This window comes from Scyliorhinus torazame, chromosome 11, assembly GCF_047496885.1.
Source record: "Scyliorhinus torazame isolate Kashiwa2021f chromosome 11, sScyTor2.1, whole genome shotgun sequence".
Taxonomy (NCBI): Eukaryota; Metazoa; Chordata; class Chondrichthyes; order Carcharhiniformes; family Scyliorhinidae; genus Scyliorhinus; species Scyliorhinus torazame.
This window is the reverse complement of record NC_092717.1, coordinates 66,383,021-66,401,389: the sequence shown is the minus strand read 5'-3', so window position 1 is coordinate 66,401,389 and position 18,369 is coordinate 66,383,021. Positions and strand designations below refer to the sequence as shown.

At 47.7% G+C, this 18,369-nt stretch overlaps 1 protein-coding gene across 1 annotated transcript in view; it reads left to right on the top strand.

Annotated features, from left to right (window-relative positions):
* LOC140385928 (regulator of G-protein signaling 22-like) overlaps positions 1–18,369 on the top strand; it is a 927,092-nt gene that overhangs the window by 750,900 nt on the left and 157,823 nt on the right. Inside the window, exon 18 of the mRNA XM_072468579.1 lies at positions 8,084–8,259. Coding sequence (XP_072324680.1) covers positions 8,084–8,259 — 176 coding nt within the window. The remainder of the gene's footprint in view (positions 1–8,083; positions 8,260–18,369) is intronic.

The window sequence follows — 18,369 nt, the reverse complement described above, 5'->3', positions numbered from 1 at the left end:
ATGGTTCAGCAGGCCATTCAAGGGGAGGGAGTAAATAGGCAAGTTGTAGTTGCAGGGGATTCTATTATCAGGGGGATAGATAGTATCCTTTGTGAGCAGGATAAAGAGTCCCACATGGTATGCGGTGCTAGGGTGCGGGACATCCCTGACCGGCTTGAAAGGATACTGGAGAGGGAGGGGAGGATCCAGTTGTTGTGGTCCATGTCGGTACCAACAATATCGGCAAGTCTAGGAAAGAGGACCTGTTTAGAGATTATAAAGAGCTAGGATTCAAATTAAAAAACAGGTCCTCAAGGGCCATAATCTCCGGATTACTGCCCGAGCCACGTGCAAATTGGCATAGGGAGGCAAGAATCAGGGAAGTTAACACGTGGCTGAAAGAGTGGTGTGGGAAAGAGGGGTTCCTTTTCATGGGACACTGGCATCAGTTTTGGGACAGGGGGGACCTATACCGTTGGGATGGTCTCCACCTGAACCAACCTGGGACCAGCGTTCTGGCGAAAAGAATAAATAGGGTGGTCAATAGGACTTTAAACTAAAGATTGGGGGGGAAGGGAAAGTCAGGGAACCAAGAGGTGAAGTAATCAGTGGGAAGCGTAGCTGCTTAGGAATACAAAAAAGCACGAAAAGACAAAACTCAGGAGAGGTTACGATAGTCCCCATCCCACAAAATATGACACAGTGTATGGAAAGGCTCAGTAAACCAAGGTCCACCACACTAAGAAAACAAAAAGGGACGGTCAATGGAGAATTAAAGGTGCTATATTTAAATGCGCGCAGTGTACGGAACAAGGTAGATGAGCTTGTGGCCCAGATTGTGACTGGCAGGTATGATGTGGTAGGCATCACAGAGACATGGTTGCAGGGGGTTCAGGACTGGGATTTAAACATCCAGGGATTCACAACCTATCGAAAAGACAGGGAGGTGGGCAGAGGGGGTGGGGTTGCCTTGTTAATTAGGAATGAAATTAAATCAATAGCACTAAATGACATAGGGTCAGATGATGTGGAGTCTGTGTGGGTAGAGTTGAGGAACCACAAAGGCAAGAAAACCATAATGGGAGTTATGTACAGGCCTCCTAACAGTGGTCAGGACCGGGGGCACAAAATGTACCACGAAATAGAAAGTGCATGTCAGAAAGGCAAGGTCACAGTAATCATGGGGAACTTCAATATGCAGGTGGACTGGGTAAATAATGCTGCCAGTGGACCCAAGGAAAGGGAATTCATTGAATGTTTACAGGAGGGCTTTTTGGAACAGCTTGTGATGGAGCCCACGAGGGAACAGGCCATTCTGGACTTAGTGTTATGTAATGAGCCAGACTTGATTAAAGATCTTAAAGTAAGGGAGCACTTAGGAGGCAGTGATCATAGTATGGTAGAATTCAATCTCCAATTTGAAAGAAAGAAGGTAGAATCAGATGTAAAGGTGTTACAGTTAAATACAGGGGCATGAGGGAGGAACTGACGAAAATCGACTGGGAGCAGAGCCTAGTGGGAAAGACAGTAGAACAGCAATGGCAGGAGTTTCTGGGAGTAATTGAGGACACAGTACAGAGGTTCATCCCAAAGAAAAGAAAGGTTATCAGAGGGGGGGATTAGGCAGCCATGGCTGACAAAGGAAGTTAGGGAATGCATCAAAGCAAAAGAGAAAGCCTATAATGTGGCAAAGAGTAGTGGGAAGTCAGAAGATTGGGAAGGCTACAAAAACAAACAGAGGATAACAAAGAGAGAAATAAGGAAAGAGAGGATCAAATATGAAGGTAGGCTAGCCAGTAACATTAGGAAAGATAGTAAAAGTTTCTTTAAATACATTAAAAACAAATGCTCACATTCCGAGCATTGTCTGGCATCTTTGAATTTGTCTGTATATGTGTTTCTGGAACAGACCTCTGCATTCACCTGAGGAAGGAGCAGCGCTCCGAAAGCTAGTGACATCGAAACAAACCTGTTGGACTTTAACCTGGTGTTGTAAGACTTCGCATTAAAAACAAAGGGGAGGCAAAAGTTGACATTGGGCCGCTCCAAAATGACGCTGGTAATTTTGTGATGGGAGACAAGGAAATAGCTGAGGAACTAAATAAGTACTTTGCGTCAGTCTTCACAGTAGAAGACATGAGTAATATCCCAACAATTCCGGAGAGTCAGGGGGCAGAGTTGAATATGGTAGCCATCACAAAGGAGAAAGTGCTAGAGAAACTAAGAGGTCTAAAAATTGATAAATCTCCGGGCCCAGATGGACTACATCCTAGAGTTCTAAAGGAGATAGCTGAAGAAATAGTGGAGGCGTTAGTTATGATCTTTCAAAAGTCACTGGAGTCAGGGAAAGTCCCAGAGGATTGGAAAATCGCTGTTGTAACCCCCCTGTTCAAGAAGGGAACAAGGAAAAAGATGGAAAATTATAGGCCAATTAGCCTAACCTCAGTTGTTGGCAAGATTCTAGAATCCATCGTTAAGGGTGAGATTTCTAAATTCTTGGAAGTGCAGGGTCAGATTAGGACAAGTCAGCATGGATTTAGTAAGGGGAGGTCGTGCCTGACAAACTTGTTAGAGTTCTTTGAAGAGATAACAAATAGGTTAGATCAAGGAGAGCCAATGGATGTTATCTATCTTGACTTCCAAAAGGCCTTTGATAAGGTGCCTCACGGGAGACTGCTGAGTAAAATAAGGGCCCATGGTATTCGAGGCAAGGTACTAACATGGATTGACGATTGGCTGTCAGGCAGAAGGCAGAGAGTTGGGATAAAAGGTTCTTTTTCGGAATGGCAACCGGTGACGAGTGGTGTCCCGCAGGGTTCAGTGTTGGGGCCACAGCTGTTCTCTTTATATATTAACGATCTAGATGACGGGACTGGGGGCATTCTGGCTAAGTTTGCCGATGATACAAAGATAGGTGGAGGGGCAGGTAGTATGGAGGAGGTGGGGAGGCTGCAGAAAGATTTAGACAGTTTAGGAGAGTGGTCCAAGAAATGGCTGATGAAATTCAACGTGGACAAGTGCGAGGTCTTGCACTTTGGAAAAAAGAATAGAGGCATGGACTATTTTCTAAACGGTGACAAAATTCATAATGCTGACGTGCAAAGGGACTTGGGAGTCCTAGTCCAGAATTCTCTAAAGGTAAACTTGCAGGTTGAGTCCGTAATTAAGAAAGCAAATGCAATGTTGTCATTCATCCCAAGAGGCTTGGAATATAAAAGCAGGGATGTACTTCTGAAGCTTTATAAAGCATTAGTTAGGCCCCATTTAGAATACTGTGAGCAATTTTGGGCCCCACACCTCAGGAAGGACATACTGGCACTGGAGCGGGTCCAGCGGAGATTCACACGGATGATCCCAGGAATGGTAGGCCTAACATACGATGAACGTCTGAGGATCCTGGGATTATATTCATTGGAGTTTAGGAGGTTGAGGGGAGATCTAATAGAAACTTACAAGATAATGAATGGCTTAGATAGGGTGGATGTAGGGAAGTTGTTTCCATTAGCAGGGGAGACTAGGACCCGGGGGCACAGCCTCCTGGGATTATATTCATTGGAGTTTAGGAGGTTGAGGGGAGATCTAATAGAAACTTACAAGATAATGAATGGCTTAGATAGGGTGGATGTAGGGAAGTTGTTTCCATTAGCAGGGGAGACTAGGACCCGGGGGCACAGCCTTAGAATAAAAGGGAGTCACTTTAGAACAGAGATGAGGAGAAATTTCTTCAGCCAGAGAGTGGTGGGTCTGTGGAATTCATTGCCACAGAGGGCGGTGGAGGCCGGGACGTTGAGTGTCTTTAAGACAGAAGTTGATAAATTCTTGATTTCTCGAGGAATTAAAGGCTATGGAGAGAGAGCGGGTAAATGGAGTTGAAATCAGCCATGATTGAATGGTGGAGTGGGTTCGATGGGCCGAATGGCCTTCCGCTCCTATGTCTTATGGTCTTATGTCAGAGGTCCTGCAAGGGAGGGTGGCTCCGAGTCCAGAGGTGGCAATCTTTGGAGTGTTGGAAGACCCGGGAGCCCAAGGGTAAGAGAGGCCGACGTTTTGGCATTTGCTTCCCTGGGTGGCCCAGAGATGGATTTTACTGGGATGGAGGGACTCGGAGCCCCCGATGTCGGGGATTTGGCTCAGCGAATGGTGCAGTTTTTCAGGCTGGAGAAAATTAAATTCGCCATGAGGGGTTCGTTACAGGAGTTCACTTGGAGGTGTCAGCCATTCATTGACTTCTTCGAGAAAAACTAGACTGTCAATGGGGGGAGGGGGGGAAAAGGGGAGGCATGGAAGTACACGAATAAGTGTAGGATGGTGAGAGGGCCGGGAAGGGCTGGCAGTGTGTTTTAATAAACCATGTTGGTTAGGGTTTGTGTTTGGGGGGGAATGATGGTTATTCCGTTGTGTGTTCTGTTGAATGTTATTGTTGTGTTAAAATTATAAATGCCTCAATAAAATATTTTCTTAAAAAAACTTCCAACAGGTTGAACAATCATGTCGCACCTTGTTACAATGGTAGCATCTATGCTTCCAAGTCTCACTTCCACCCCCAGTGCCTTCCTTTCTGGTTTCAGGCGGAGATCTCGGAGCCTTGCCAGCCATCCATTCATTACCTTGGCTACCTGCCATCCTTTCACTCTGCCACTTCCTGTCCTTTTCAAAATTATGAGGGTGATGGAACAAAGGTTTAAATTTCTGGATTAGCTCGTAATTGTCAGCCATAATTGGTGCTTGCCTAGCAGTTTGTACCCTCTGGTCTTCAATATGGGTTCTTATTATTGAAGGTATGGAACTCTATAACACCCAATGCTCGTACCCTTCTTTAAAATTGTTCTGATTAACCCTCTCAAACTCTGCAGAAGTCTGTCCCAGCAGCCTCTTCAAATTCCAGAATTTTTGACTACATGCCTTGAGAACCATTTCATATGCATCTAGAATAAATAGCCTTTTACACCGAGTCCTAATCCTTAGACTCCTGCTCCGACAAAGGGGCATAAACATCCTGTACCCTCCCATCAATTTACTCTGCGGGGATAATGTCCGCTTCTCTTTTGGACACTCCATTTGGGTTGCTATTTTCTCAAGAGCACTCGAGAAAGTTTCTACTTCTTTCTCTTCAAATTTGTGGAGAGCCTGAATAAACTTAAACATATCACCACCAGGTTCTGTTCTAGGACTTGGCTCCCCTTCATGTTCTGGAATCTTCCCATCGCTTTCCAGTACCTTAAGAAGTCTTTTTCTAATTGCAACTTCCCCATTTCCATCTCCATTTCCTTTTCATAGAATTTACAATGCAGAAGAATGCTATTCGGCCCATCGAGTCTTCACCAGCCCTTGAAAGAGCACCCTGCTTAAGCCCATTACTCCACCCTATCCCCATAACCCAGTAACCCCACCTTACCTTTGGACACCCAGGGGCAATTAACGAGGCCAATCCATCTAACCTACACATCTTTGGACTGTGGGGGAAACCGGAGCACCCGGAGAAAACCCACGCAGACACAGAGAGAAAGTGCATCTTGACAAACATGATAGAATGGGTATAAAGGGATACGTCACAAGGAAGTGCTGAGGGTTTTGGTAAAGGTTGGTATCATGACCGGTACGGGCTTGGAGGGCCGAAGGGCCTGTTCCTATGTTCTATTGTTCTTTGTCCACACAGACAGTCACCCAAGGTCTGAATTGAACCCAGGTCCCTGGAGCTGTGAGGCAACAGTGCTAACCACTATGCCACTGTGCCACCCTTTTGCTCTCTCCCTTTCTCTTTCCTCTTTTCTGTCTCTCTCTCTCTCTAAAATTTCTTTTTCTTTTTTCTGCATTTCTATTTCTTTTTGTGTTTGTCGCAGTTCTGCTTCACCTGGAACTGGATCTTAACCAATTCTACTCACTGTGAATCCGGCCTAGGCTGCATTGCTTTCAAATTTAAATGTTGAGCATTCACATCAATTACCTCCACCTTCTTAGCTCTAGCTGGTAGAACCAGTTTCAATTCCCTTGCCAATTCGATGAGCGGGTCTCTGCAAAGCTTCTCCTAAAATAACAGAGATATGTCGTCCACCTGGAGAAATTTCTTAGCAGCTTCTATAGCCATCTTGTTATATTACTACGAACCTGGTGTCTTTGTAATTTACTCTATACCCCCAAATTTGCCATTGAACGTCTCCAATCCCGGTCGAGTCCCCAATTTATGTTACGACACCCTGGGCGAGATCGTGGTCAATTCCAGCCACACCGACCCCGGAGTCCCAACAGAAGTTAATTTCTGAAGATATTTAATCCTTGACTGCTCCAATAAGTTACAGGCACCAGATTTATAAGTAAAACATTAACAAACTGTTTATTAATAAAAAGCAGAAAAGATGAACATATCAAGAGATAACAGGATAATGGTCGACCAGACGACCTAATCCCAAGACCCCTTCCACCCTCCACCCAGACACACACAAGACAGACACAAGGTGAGGGGTTGTGAGGAATAGAAAAATAGATATTAAAGAGATGAGTCTTCACTACTGTGGTTGCAGACTCTGGGAAATAGATTTACTCGAAAGACTCCGGTGACACAATTCCATCCTTTGACCACCACCTCCTCCAGCAGCGAGTTCCAGGCACCCACTACCGTCTGTGTAAAAAAAACCTTTCCTCGCACATCTCTTCTAAACTTTCCAGGAGGAGTTATCATAGAATCCCTACAGTGCAGAAGGAGACACATTGAGTCTGCACCAATCCTTCGAAAGAGCACCCTTGCCTGAATCCTGCAACCCCACCCTAAGGGGCAATTTGGCATGGCCAATCTGCCTAACCTGCACATCTTTGGACTGTGGGAGGAAACTGGAGCACCAGGAGGAGACCCATGCAGACACGGGGAGAAAGTGCAAACTCCACACAGTCACCCAACGTCAGAATTGTACCAGGGTTCCTGGCACAGTGAGGCATCAGTGCTAACCACTGTGCCAACATGCAGCCCAATCTGATCTGATCCTGGTGGATTTCTATGGATGCTAGGGTACTCCTGTGGAGAGGGAAAGCAACCTTGGATAGGGCCTTGGGTCACTATTCAGATGATGACCATGACACCATTGTTGATAGTAAACCAGAGTAATGCTGTGGGATCCAGGTTTGAATACCGCCACTGCAGCTGGTGAAATTTGAATTCAATAAAAATCTGGAATTAAAATCTAATGATGATCATAAAGCCACTGTTGATTGTTGTAAAAACCTATCTGGTTTACTAATGTCCTTCAGGGAAGGAAATCTGCCATCCTCACCTGATCACCCACAACAATATGCTAGACGCTTAAATGCCTCTGAAATGCACTAGCAAACCACTCAGTTATATTCAACCACTACGAAAACACAAAAAAGAAATTAAACCAGATGGACCACTCAGCATCGACCAGGCACCGGAAATGAATGGCTAACCCAGCCGTGCCCAAATCACTACCATCTAGGACAAGATGTGGAGATGCCGGCGTTGAACTGGGGTGAGCACAGTAAGAAGTCTTACAATACCAGGTTAAAGTCCAACATGTTTATTTCAAATCACTAGCTTTTGGAGCACTGCTCCTTCCTCAGGTGAATTCTGGACTTTAACCTGGTGTTGTAAGACATCTAGGACAAGAGCAGCAGATACCTGGGAACCCCACCACTTGGAGAGTTTCCTCTCCATGTCACTCACCACTCTGATTGATGGACTAACCAGTGATGCCCACATCCCGTGAATGAATTAAACAATGTTTTATAAACTCTTCATTGAACCAGGGTGATCCCCTGGCTTGGTGGTAATGATAGAGTGGCTAGTGGTGCCAGTGCTCCATGAACCGGAACCCACTTCTCCTACACCAGTCTTTGAACCATGGCACTAATTTTGCTAATCTGACTTGTTCTTTGCCTATTTGCATATATGGCTCAGGTAATAATCCAGAAAGTCCCATTAAATACTGGCTGAGAAACATCTTGCCAATCGTCCCCAAATGACACTTAGAAATGTTTCCATTAAATCGCACCCAGAGAAAAAGACATTCACAAAAAGACTTGCAACTGTAGTTATTGAAGCCGTACTGGTCAGTTGTTAATAGTAATATCACTTTTTTAAAAACTTTTTTTTCAGAATTTTCCTCTTCCTGTTCATTCAGATAGTCTAATACAAATTCCAGAGGATACCAGAGGCCCAAACTACTGGCAGAAGGTGCCTGAAGAATTCTGTAATTACACATTGAATGCACTTATTCATAATCGCTTGGAACTTGAGAATTTCCAGGTATTCCTTAGAGAAAATTTAGCAGGGTAAGTACCTTTGAACCATTTGTTAATGACATTCAGCGAAATTCACTGTAAGACACACAACTGATACACAACACAGAATTAACATTTCAGTTTGATGACCTGTTAACATTAACTACGTTTCACTGCCTGAGCTGACCTGGTATGTAATTTCAAAATTGTTTGCTTATATTGTTGCTGAATAAATAGACATGCACTCAGCAGGGCAATTCAAACGGAACCACAATTTACAATTCATTATTCTTGTGAAAGTTCCTGATAAGTGTAAGATTACAAGAGAAAGGTGAAAAATGTCTTTCTCTTTCAGCAATGTTAACTTCTGTACTGCCAAGCGACTATTTATGTATGTTGTGTTAGGAGAAAGCTGGTAGCATTTTTCATCAGACTTTGCAAATATAAATCAAGATAGCTTTTGCGCATTGGGTGTAATTTCCCAGCTGTTTTGCGCCTGCTGCTGATCCCACGACGATGTGGTCGAATCCCAGGAGAGGCTAAAAGCAGGATTCGTACCCGCCGCCAAATAATCTGCCATTCTCTTGGACTGCTCCCAATAGCGTGATCAGGATCACGCCGGTGATGTTTAGTACTGTACAAAGCGAGGACCTGGTACCATAGAACATAGAACATACAGTGCAGGAGGAGGCCATTTGGCCCATCGAGTCTGCACCGACCCACTTAAGCCCTCACTTCCACCCTATCCCCGTAACCCAGTAACCCCTCCTAACCTTTTTGGACACTAAGGGCAATTTTATCATGGCCAATCCACCTAACTTGCACATCTTTGGACTGTGGGAGCAAACCGTAGCACCCGGCGGAAACCCACGCAGACACAGGGAGAACGTGCAGACTCCGCACAGACAGTGCCCCAGCAGGGAAGCGAACCTGGGACCCTGGAGCTGTGAAGCCACAGTGCTAACCACTATGCTACTGTGCTGCCCACACCATGGACACCGTGAGTAGCCCACTCTGTTTACCAGGATGCAGCTCAATAGCACAGTCGCTGATGCTCCAATGCTGTGGTTGGGGTGGGGGGAGGGGGGGCGGGTGTTGTAGTTAGAGTGCACCCTTCAAGGGGGCTGGGTTGGAATCATAGAATTTACAGTGCAGATACAGCCATTAGGCCCATCAAGTCTGCACCGGCCCTTGGAAAGAGCACTCTATTAAAGCCCACACTTCCAACTTATCCGTAACCCAGTAACCACACCTAACCATTTTTTCTTTTGGACACTAAGGACAATTTAGCATGGCCAATCCACCTAATCTGTGGATTTCTGGCTTGGGTCACTGTCTGTGCGGAGTCTGCAAGTTCTCCCCGTGTCTGTGGCGGTTTCCTCCAGGTGCTCCGGTTTCCTCCCACAGCCAAAAGAAGTGCAAGTTAGGTTGATTGGCCATGCTAAGTTTCTCCATCATGTGTAGGTTAGGTGGGGTTGCGGGGATACGGTGAGGGAGTGGGCCTGGGTGGGATGCTCTTTCAATGGGCCGTAAGGCCTCTGGCGTGGAATGCTGTACAGCCCATGGAGGAGGAGGACACCCATTCCTGGTGGCCGTGAAGGTCACGGCAGCCCTTAATATTTAAGCCTCTGGGCCATTCCAGGATTCGAGCAGGGATCTGTGTGTCACCTCACAGATGTCAGCCCACAGTTGCATCAGGGAAGTAACAGATGCTCCCTCCGTATGCCTGGACTACATTTAGATACATAGAAAATAAAAGCAGAGGAAAGCCATAAGACCATAAGACATAGGGGCGGCAGTAAGGCCATTCGGCCCATCGAGTCCACTCCACCATTCAATCATGGCAGATTTCAACTCCATTTACCCGCTCTCTCTCCTTTGCCCTTAATTCCTCGAGAATTCAAGAATTTATCAACTTCTGTCTTAAAGACACTCAACGTCCCGGCCTCCACCGTCCTCTGTGGCAATGAATTCCACAGACCCACCACTCTCTGGCTGAAGAAATTTCTCCTCATCTCTGTTCTAAAGTGACTCCCTTTAATTTTAAGGCTGTGCCCCCGGATCCTAATCTCCCCTGCTAATGGTAACAACTTCCCATTCGGCCTTTCGAGCCTGCTCCGTCATTCATTATGATAATGGCTGATCATCATGTTCAATATCCTGATCCCGCCTTCCCCTCCATATCCCTTGAGCCTAAGAGCTAGATCTAATTCTAATAATTAATAATTTAACAATCTTTATTGTCACAAGTAGGAATGAAGTTACTGTGAAAAGCCATTAGTCGTTACATTCCAGTGCCTGTTCGGGTACACAGAGGGAGAATTCTGAAGTCCAAATTATCTAATAGCACGTCATTTGGGACTTAAAAAGAACATAGAACATAGAAAATACAGCACAGAACAGGCCCTTCGGCCCACGATGTTGTGCCGAACCTTTGTCCTAGATTTATCATAGATTATCATTGAATTTACAGTGCAGAAGGAGGCCATTCGGCCCCTTGAGTCTGCACCGGCTCTTGGAAAGAGCACCCTACCCAAACTCAACACCTCCACCCAACACCAAGGGCAATTTGGACATTAAGGGCAATTTATCATTGGCCAATTCACCTAACCCGCACATCTTTGGACTGTGGGAGGAAACCGGAGCACCCGGAGGAAACCCACGCAGACACGGGGAGGACGTGCAGACTCCGCACAGACAGTGACCCAAGCCGGAATCGAACCTGGGACCCTGGAGTTGTGAAGCAATTGTGCTATCCACAATGCTACCGTGCTGCCCATGAGAACAAATAAATCTACACTATATCATTTTACCGTAATCCATGTATCTATCCAATAGCCGCTTGAAAGTCCCTAATGTTTTCGACTCAACTACTTCCACAGGCAGTGCATTCCATGCCCCCACTACTCTCTGGGTAAAGAACCTACCTCTGATATCCCTCCTATATCTTCCACCTTTCACCTTAAATTTATGTCCCCTTGTAATGGTTTGTTCCACCCGGGGAAAAAGTCTCTGACTGTCTACTCTATCTATTCCCCTGATCATCTTATAAACGTCTATCAAGTCGCCCCTCATCCTTCTCCGTTCTAATGTGGGAGGAAACTGGAGCAACCAGAGGAAACCCACGCAAACACGGGGAGAACATGCAGACTCCGCACAGACAGTGACCCTGCAAGATTCACTGCCATCATCGGGGTGCCTCTGGTCCAGGGGGACATCAATGGCATGTATATTGCCCTATAAGCACTGGTTTATCTGGAGTGTCCTATATTAATAGGAAGAAGCTCCACTCCCTGAATGTTCAGATCGTTTGTGATCACCACCTCAGGATCATGCACGCTGTCCTGGGACCGTACATGACAGCTACATCCTGGGGCATTTGGAAATTCCAGGTGTATTCAAGGACCACCCCAGGATGACAGGTTAGCTCATGGGGACAAGGAAAACCTGTTAAGGTCATGGCTGATGGCACCAATGTTGAAGCCTGAGACCGAGGCAGAGACCCGTTTAATTGAAGCCGATATTGCCACCCGTTCTGTCATTGAATGGTGCATCGGGCTGTTCAAAATGCGTTTCTGATGCCTGGACCACTCTGGCGGTGCTTTTCAATAAATCCCCCAGAGGTTCTACCACTTCGTAGTGATCTGTGCCCACCACAACGTTGCACAGCATGCTGGACATTGAGGAGGAGGAACATGTGGCCTCACCTGAAGAGGTAGAGGGGGGTCTTGAGTATGAGCCTGAGGAGAACCCAGTGGATGGAGGACAGGTGGCAAGTGTTCGACTGGCCAGAGTCGCATGAGACAAAACTGTGTCTCCATTAGCGCTGTACCACCCTTCCCTTCACACCACCCCTTCCCCAATCTCCTTGTTCCTTCTTCCCATCTCCCCCTGTCCCTCCTTCAAGGGTCTATGGTAAATGACAACAAGGTGTTGGATCTATGTTGACAATGTCTTTCTGCAGGGCGGCACGGTAGCACAGTTGTCTCACAGTTATCTCACACTGTTGCCTCACAGCTTCAGGGACCTGGGTTCAATTCTGACCTCATATTACTGCTTCGTCCATATGAAAAATATTTTATTGAGGCATTTGTATTCTAATTTTAACAAAATAAGCAACCACACAACCAACCAACAACAAAACCCAGCTAACATGACTTACATAAACAACTCCCCAATCCCAATTCCCCACCAACCTTCCCTCACCATACCAACTCCCCATGCCCACCCTTTTTACCCCCCACTGCTAACAGCTTAATTTTTCCGAAAGAAGTCAATGAACGGCTGCCACCTCCGGGTAAACCCTAGCATCGACCAGGTCGAACTTGATCTTCTTGAGCCGGAGAAACCCAGCCATGTCACTGGCCCACACCTCTAACTTTGGGGGCTTCGAGTCCCTACATGTCAATACAATCTGTCTCCGGGCTACCAGGGAGGCAAAGGCCAAGACATCGGCCTCTCTTGCCACCTCTGGACTCGAAACTACCGTTACCTTCAGTACCTCCGACATGACGTCAGCAAACCCCTACCAGAATCCCCTGAGCTTCGGACATGCCCAAAACAGATGGACATGATTCGCAGGCCCACCCGCACACATCCCACATCTATCCTCCACCCCTTCAAATAACATGCTCATCTGGGCCACAGTTATGTGTGTACCACCTTATATTGTATCGGACTAATCCTGGCACACAGGCCATTCAAATAGCATTGTCCCGAGAGAGCGCAGAACGAGGAGTGCAGGAGCTACAGGGAATGTAAGTGCATGCCTTGGGGCGCAACCCCTTCCATCCGAAAACGTCCCCCCGCACTCCTGCTGTAACTTAGGCGAGGCAACGTCCGACCGACGCCAGTGGCCGTCGGACATTCCTCCCCGAAGGGAGCCTTCTCCAGAACCAATAGATGAGGAGCCATGTCCGTGTCAGACTTGTAGGCGCCGACCCCGTCGCGGACGGCGGTCCTGGGGTGCCAGAGACGCCGTCGTTCCGACCAAAACTGGGACCAGCCCAGGGGCCGTAACTGGGACCAGCCCAGGGGCCGTACCTTCCATGTGGATGAACCTGTGGCGACTACTCCTGAGGACGTGGAAACGGAGGACGACTGCCTGCAGTTGCATTGTGTGGCAGCTCCCCGTGTGGCCCCCATTAAGGTGACAGTATGGGTCAATGGCCACCCGCTTGAGATGGAGTTGGACACTGGCGCAGCAGTCTCCGTGATCGCCCAGAGAACATTCGACCGCATCAAGCAGGGTATACAGACCCTTACATTAACCGACTCACAGGCCAGGTTAGCCACCTCCACGGGGGAACCACTGGTCATTGCAGGAACTACAATGATCCCTGTTGTTTATGGACACCAGGAGGGGCGTTTCCCACTTATCGTGGTGCGTGGCCATGGGCCCAGCCTGTTGGGTCAGGACTGGTTCCGCCATTTGAGATTGCAATGGCAGCACATTCTCCAAACAGTTTCTGAAGGGTTGACTGAGTTGCTAGGACGATACCCAGATGTATTCCTGCCTGGTTTGGGGAAAATAAAAGGGGCCGTAGCCCGTATCCAAGTCGAACCAGGAGCCACGCCTTGCTATTTCTGTGCGCGCCCGGTGCCTTACGCCTTGCTCGAGAAGGTAGTAGGGGAGCTCACTCGTTTGGAGAGTTTGGGTATTATCAGGCCCATCCGTTTTGCTGACTGGGCAGCACCAATTGTACCTGTAATGAAGCCAGATGCCACAGTTCGCTTGTGTGGCGACTATAAACTTACAGTGAATACGGCTTCCCGACTCGACCGATATCCAATGCCTCGCATAGAGGATCTCTACGCGAAGCTTGCAGGTGGACTCTCGTTCACAAAATTAGATATGAGTCACGCCTACCTGCAGTTGGAGCTGGACCCTGCCTCCCGACCATATGTAACGATTAATACACACCCGGGCCTGGATGAATTATACACGGTTGCCCTTTGGAGTATCCTCTGCCTGCGCAATTTTTCAACGTTTTATGGAGGGCATTTTGAGAGGTTTACCACGTGTTGCTGTCTACTTAGATGACTTTTTGATTACAGGGACGTCGGAGTAGGAACATTTGGAAAATCTGGAGGCTGTCCTTTTACGCCTTTCAGAGGCTGGAGTCCATTTACGTCGCACAAAGTGCGTATTTCAGGCAAAGGAAGTAGTCTACCTAGGTTATTGGGTGGACCGCGAAGGTTTGCACCCCGTCGCAGAGAAGGTGCATGCAATTTAACAGGCCCCCACCCGACTGACACTTCGCATCTTCGTTCTTTTCTCGGTCTCGTAAACTATTACGGGAAGTTCCTCCCCAATCTGGCAACTACGCTGGCCCCGTTGCACCTTCTGCTAAAGAAAAATCACACCTGGGTTTGGGGTCAGCCGCAAGAAACCGCTTTCCGGCGGGTAAAGCAACAATTGTCGTCGTCTGGGTTACTAACCCACTATGATCCTGGAAAGCCTTTGCTCGTCACATGCGATGCATCCCCGTATGGTATTGGGGCCGTCCTTTCCCACAAGATGGAGAACGGGGCCGAACGACCGATAGCTTCCGCCTCCCGCACATTGACTGCAGCGGAGAAAAAGTACGCGCAGATCGAGAAGGAGGGCCTGGCAGTGGTTTTTGCGGTGAAATGCTTCCACCAGTACCTGTATGGCCGCCATTTCACTATCGTGACTGATCATAAGCCTCTGCTGGGACTTTTCAGAGAGGATAAGCCAATACCGCCCATTGCTTCCGCACGGATCCAGCGCTGGGCTTTGTTGCTTACTGCATACGAGTATTCTCTGGAGCACAAACCAGGTACGCAGATAGCAAATGCCAACGCACTGAGCCGATTGCCTTTATCGACCGGCCCCATGTCGACCCCCACGACCGGTGAGGTGGTTGCAACCCCAAAGTTTATGGACACCTTGCCTGTCACGGCATCAAGATCCGTGAGTGGACCCAGACGGAGCCAGTCCTGTCAAAGGTTCGGCACATAGTTCTGTATGGTGGGCAGCATAGACAGCTCCCAGGCGAGTTGCGGGCATTTTCCTCCAAGCTGTCAGAATTCAGCGTGGAAGACGACATCCTCTTGTGGGGGACGCGTGTGATTGTCCCGGAAAAAGGCCAGGAGCTGATACTAACAGACTTGCACAATGGGCATCCAGGTGTGACCAAAATGAAAATGTTGGCCCCGAGTCATGTCTGGTGGCCAGGCCTCGACACCGACATTGAGAAGGTGGCCCAAAACTGCTCCATTTGCCAGGAGCATCAGGAACGTCCGCCGGCCGCGCCCCTACATCACTGGGAATGGCCAGGGCGGCTTTGGGCACGCTTGCATGCAGATTTCGCAGGCCCTTTTCAAGGATCCATGTTCCTTCTATTAATTGACGCCCAGTCTAAATGGCTAGAGGTGCATAAGGTGCAGGGGACAACGTCCTGCGCAACAATTGAAAAGATGCGTTTGTCGTTTAGTACGCATGGCCTCCCCGAGGTGCTGGTCACGGATAACGGCACTCCATTCACGAGTGAGGAGTTTGCGAGGTTCACGAAGATGAACGGCATACGCCATATCCGCACTGCCCCTTACCACCCGGCTTCAAATGGGTTGGCAGAGCAGACATTCAAAAGAGGCCTAAAGAAGCAGTCTTCCGGATCAATGGACACGAGACTGGCTCGCTTTTTGTTTACGTATAGGACCACCCCCCATGCGATGACTGGGGTAGCTCCCGCAGAACTCCTAATGGGCTGGAGACTTCGCACCCGTCTTAGTATGGTTTTCCCGGACATTGGCACAAAAGTACGCCGCACACAAGAACGGCAGGGACAGGGATTTTCTCGGCATCGGCCGATTCGGCAGTTTGCGCCCGGTGACCCAGTGTTCGTTCGGAATTTTGCTGGTGGTGCCCAGTGGGTTCCTGGTGTAATCTTTTGCCAAAATGGCCCTATATCTTACCAGGTGCAAGCCCAGGGTCGTCTCCAGCGCAAACATGTAGACCACGTTCGGTCCAGAAGACTATCCCCTCAAAAGATTCCCCGCCCCTGGAGCTCATTTCTACAGCCGCAGAGACCAGAGACAAGGGAAGGTAGTCCTCACAACCTTCCACTGGTGCCTCACTCGAAGCCTGCGCAGGTCATTACAGAACCGAATGGAGATAGAGACACTGACATCGGAGGCAGCAGACTCTGACTCCGAGATGGAGACACAGGATGCATCAGAGGGGGAATCCTCGGGTCCATGTTACGTGGATGTACAACCTTTGCGCCGTTCATCACGGAAGCGCCGGTTTCATCTCGTTACACGCCGCCTGATCCAGTGCCGCGTGCAAATGGTGTCCGGCCTGCGGCAAAACGAGTCCGACGCCCTCCTTCGCCAGGGTCTTCGGTGGATTCCTTGGACTTTGGGGGGGAGGGATGTTATAACCTGCCTACTTACCATTGGCTAGGGACTAATGACAATCCCACAATCCTGTGGGAGTATGAGCTTCCCCAATGAGGGGGGCGGAGAAACCATTAGTAAACTCATAGTATAAATAAAGCTGGCCAGTTTAGGAACCAGCAGGAAGGAGTGTGCAGCAAGGGAAGTTGCAGCCGCTGTTATATATATATATATATATATATATATATGTTATTGTAAATAAATGTTATTACTTTGTATCCTTAAAACTCGTGCTGGATTCTTCGTGGCCCTCACAAAACAACTTTTACAGATGCACCATAGAAAGCATCCTATCGGGCTGCATCACAGCCTGGTATGGCAACTGCTCGGCCCACGACCGCAAGAAACTTCAGAGAGTCGTGAACACCGCCCAGTCCATCACACAAACCTGCCTCCCTTCCATTGACTCCATTTACACCTCCCGCTGCCTGGGGAAAACGGGCAGCATAATCAAAGATCCCTCCCACCCAGCTTACTCACTCTTCCAACTTCTTCCATTGGGCAGGAGATACAGAAGTCTGAGAACACGCACGAACAGACTCCTAAATGACCCTCTTATGGAATGACCTCATTAACACTACACCCTGTATGCTTCATCCGATGTCAGTGCTTATGTAGTTACATTGTATATGTTGTGTTGCCCTATTATGTATTTTCTTTTACTCCCTTTTCTTCTCATGTACTTAATGATCTGTTGAGCTGCTCGCAGAAAAATACTTTTCACTGTACCTCGGTACACGTGACAATAAACAAATCCAATCCAATCCAATCCAACATTGCACCGGATCCTTATCTCGCTTCAAAATGTGAGAGATTTAGGCCTGCAACATCGTCGGCGAGGGCACCCCCTGCTTCCTTGCCTCGTGAAATGCTGTTACGAATAAGGGTCCCAGAACCCCCGAGAATGTTTTATAAAACTCGACTGGGTATCCGTCCGAGCCCGGGGCCTTGCCCGATCGCCACTCCACCACTTCTACCAGCCCAGTGGGGACACCCAGTCCTGCACCAGCTCTTCTTCCACCCTCGAGAACTCCAAACACCTCCAGAAACCGCGTCATCCCCTCCACCCCGGCTGGGAATTCTGACTCATACAGCCTATTGTAGAAATCTCTAAACACCACATTCACCCTCACCGGGTCCAAAACCACGTCCTGTTTCCTCAACTGTGTTATATTACCATTCGTGGCAATATGTTGTTCTCTTTGTCTTTTCTTCCAGAATGATCCGATGTGTTATTGACAAAGAATCCACCAATCAAAAGATTGAAACAAAACTAATTTATAAAACTATTAATTAAATGAAATTCGCACACTCTACTGAGCTACAGTTAATAAATAAGTAATATTGAATCTATCTAGCAGTACTCAATAATCTAAATAGTCACGAACTACACTATGATCTAACCTTGTGTTACTCTGTATTTAAGTCAGACCCTGAGGGAATTCTGGGAGTAGCATTAGGAGAAAGCATGGTGACAGCATTAGAAGAAGATTAGATTAGACAGAGAAGTGGTGGCGCTCTCTAGTGTTTGATTTACACACAGATGTAATAATTAAACCTTCACCAACCTGACTATATACATATCATTGCATCCCCTTTTTTTTAGACATTTTTTTTCTGTAGTGAACAATCAATAACGAGAAAGCTCATTAGGTACAATTCACAAATTGAGTCTGTCTGGCTTCCTTCTATTCCTGGTTGACCTTCTTAAACCATGAAGAGAAGACTCAGAAGTGT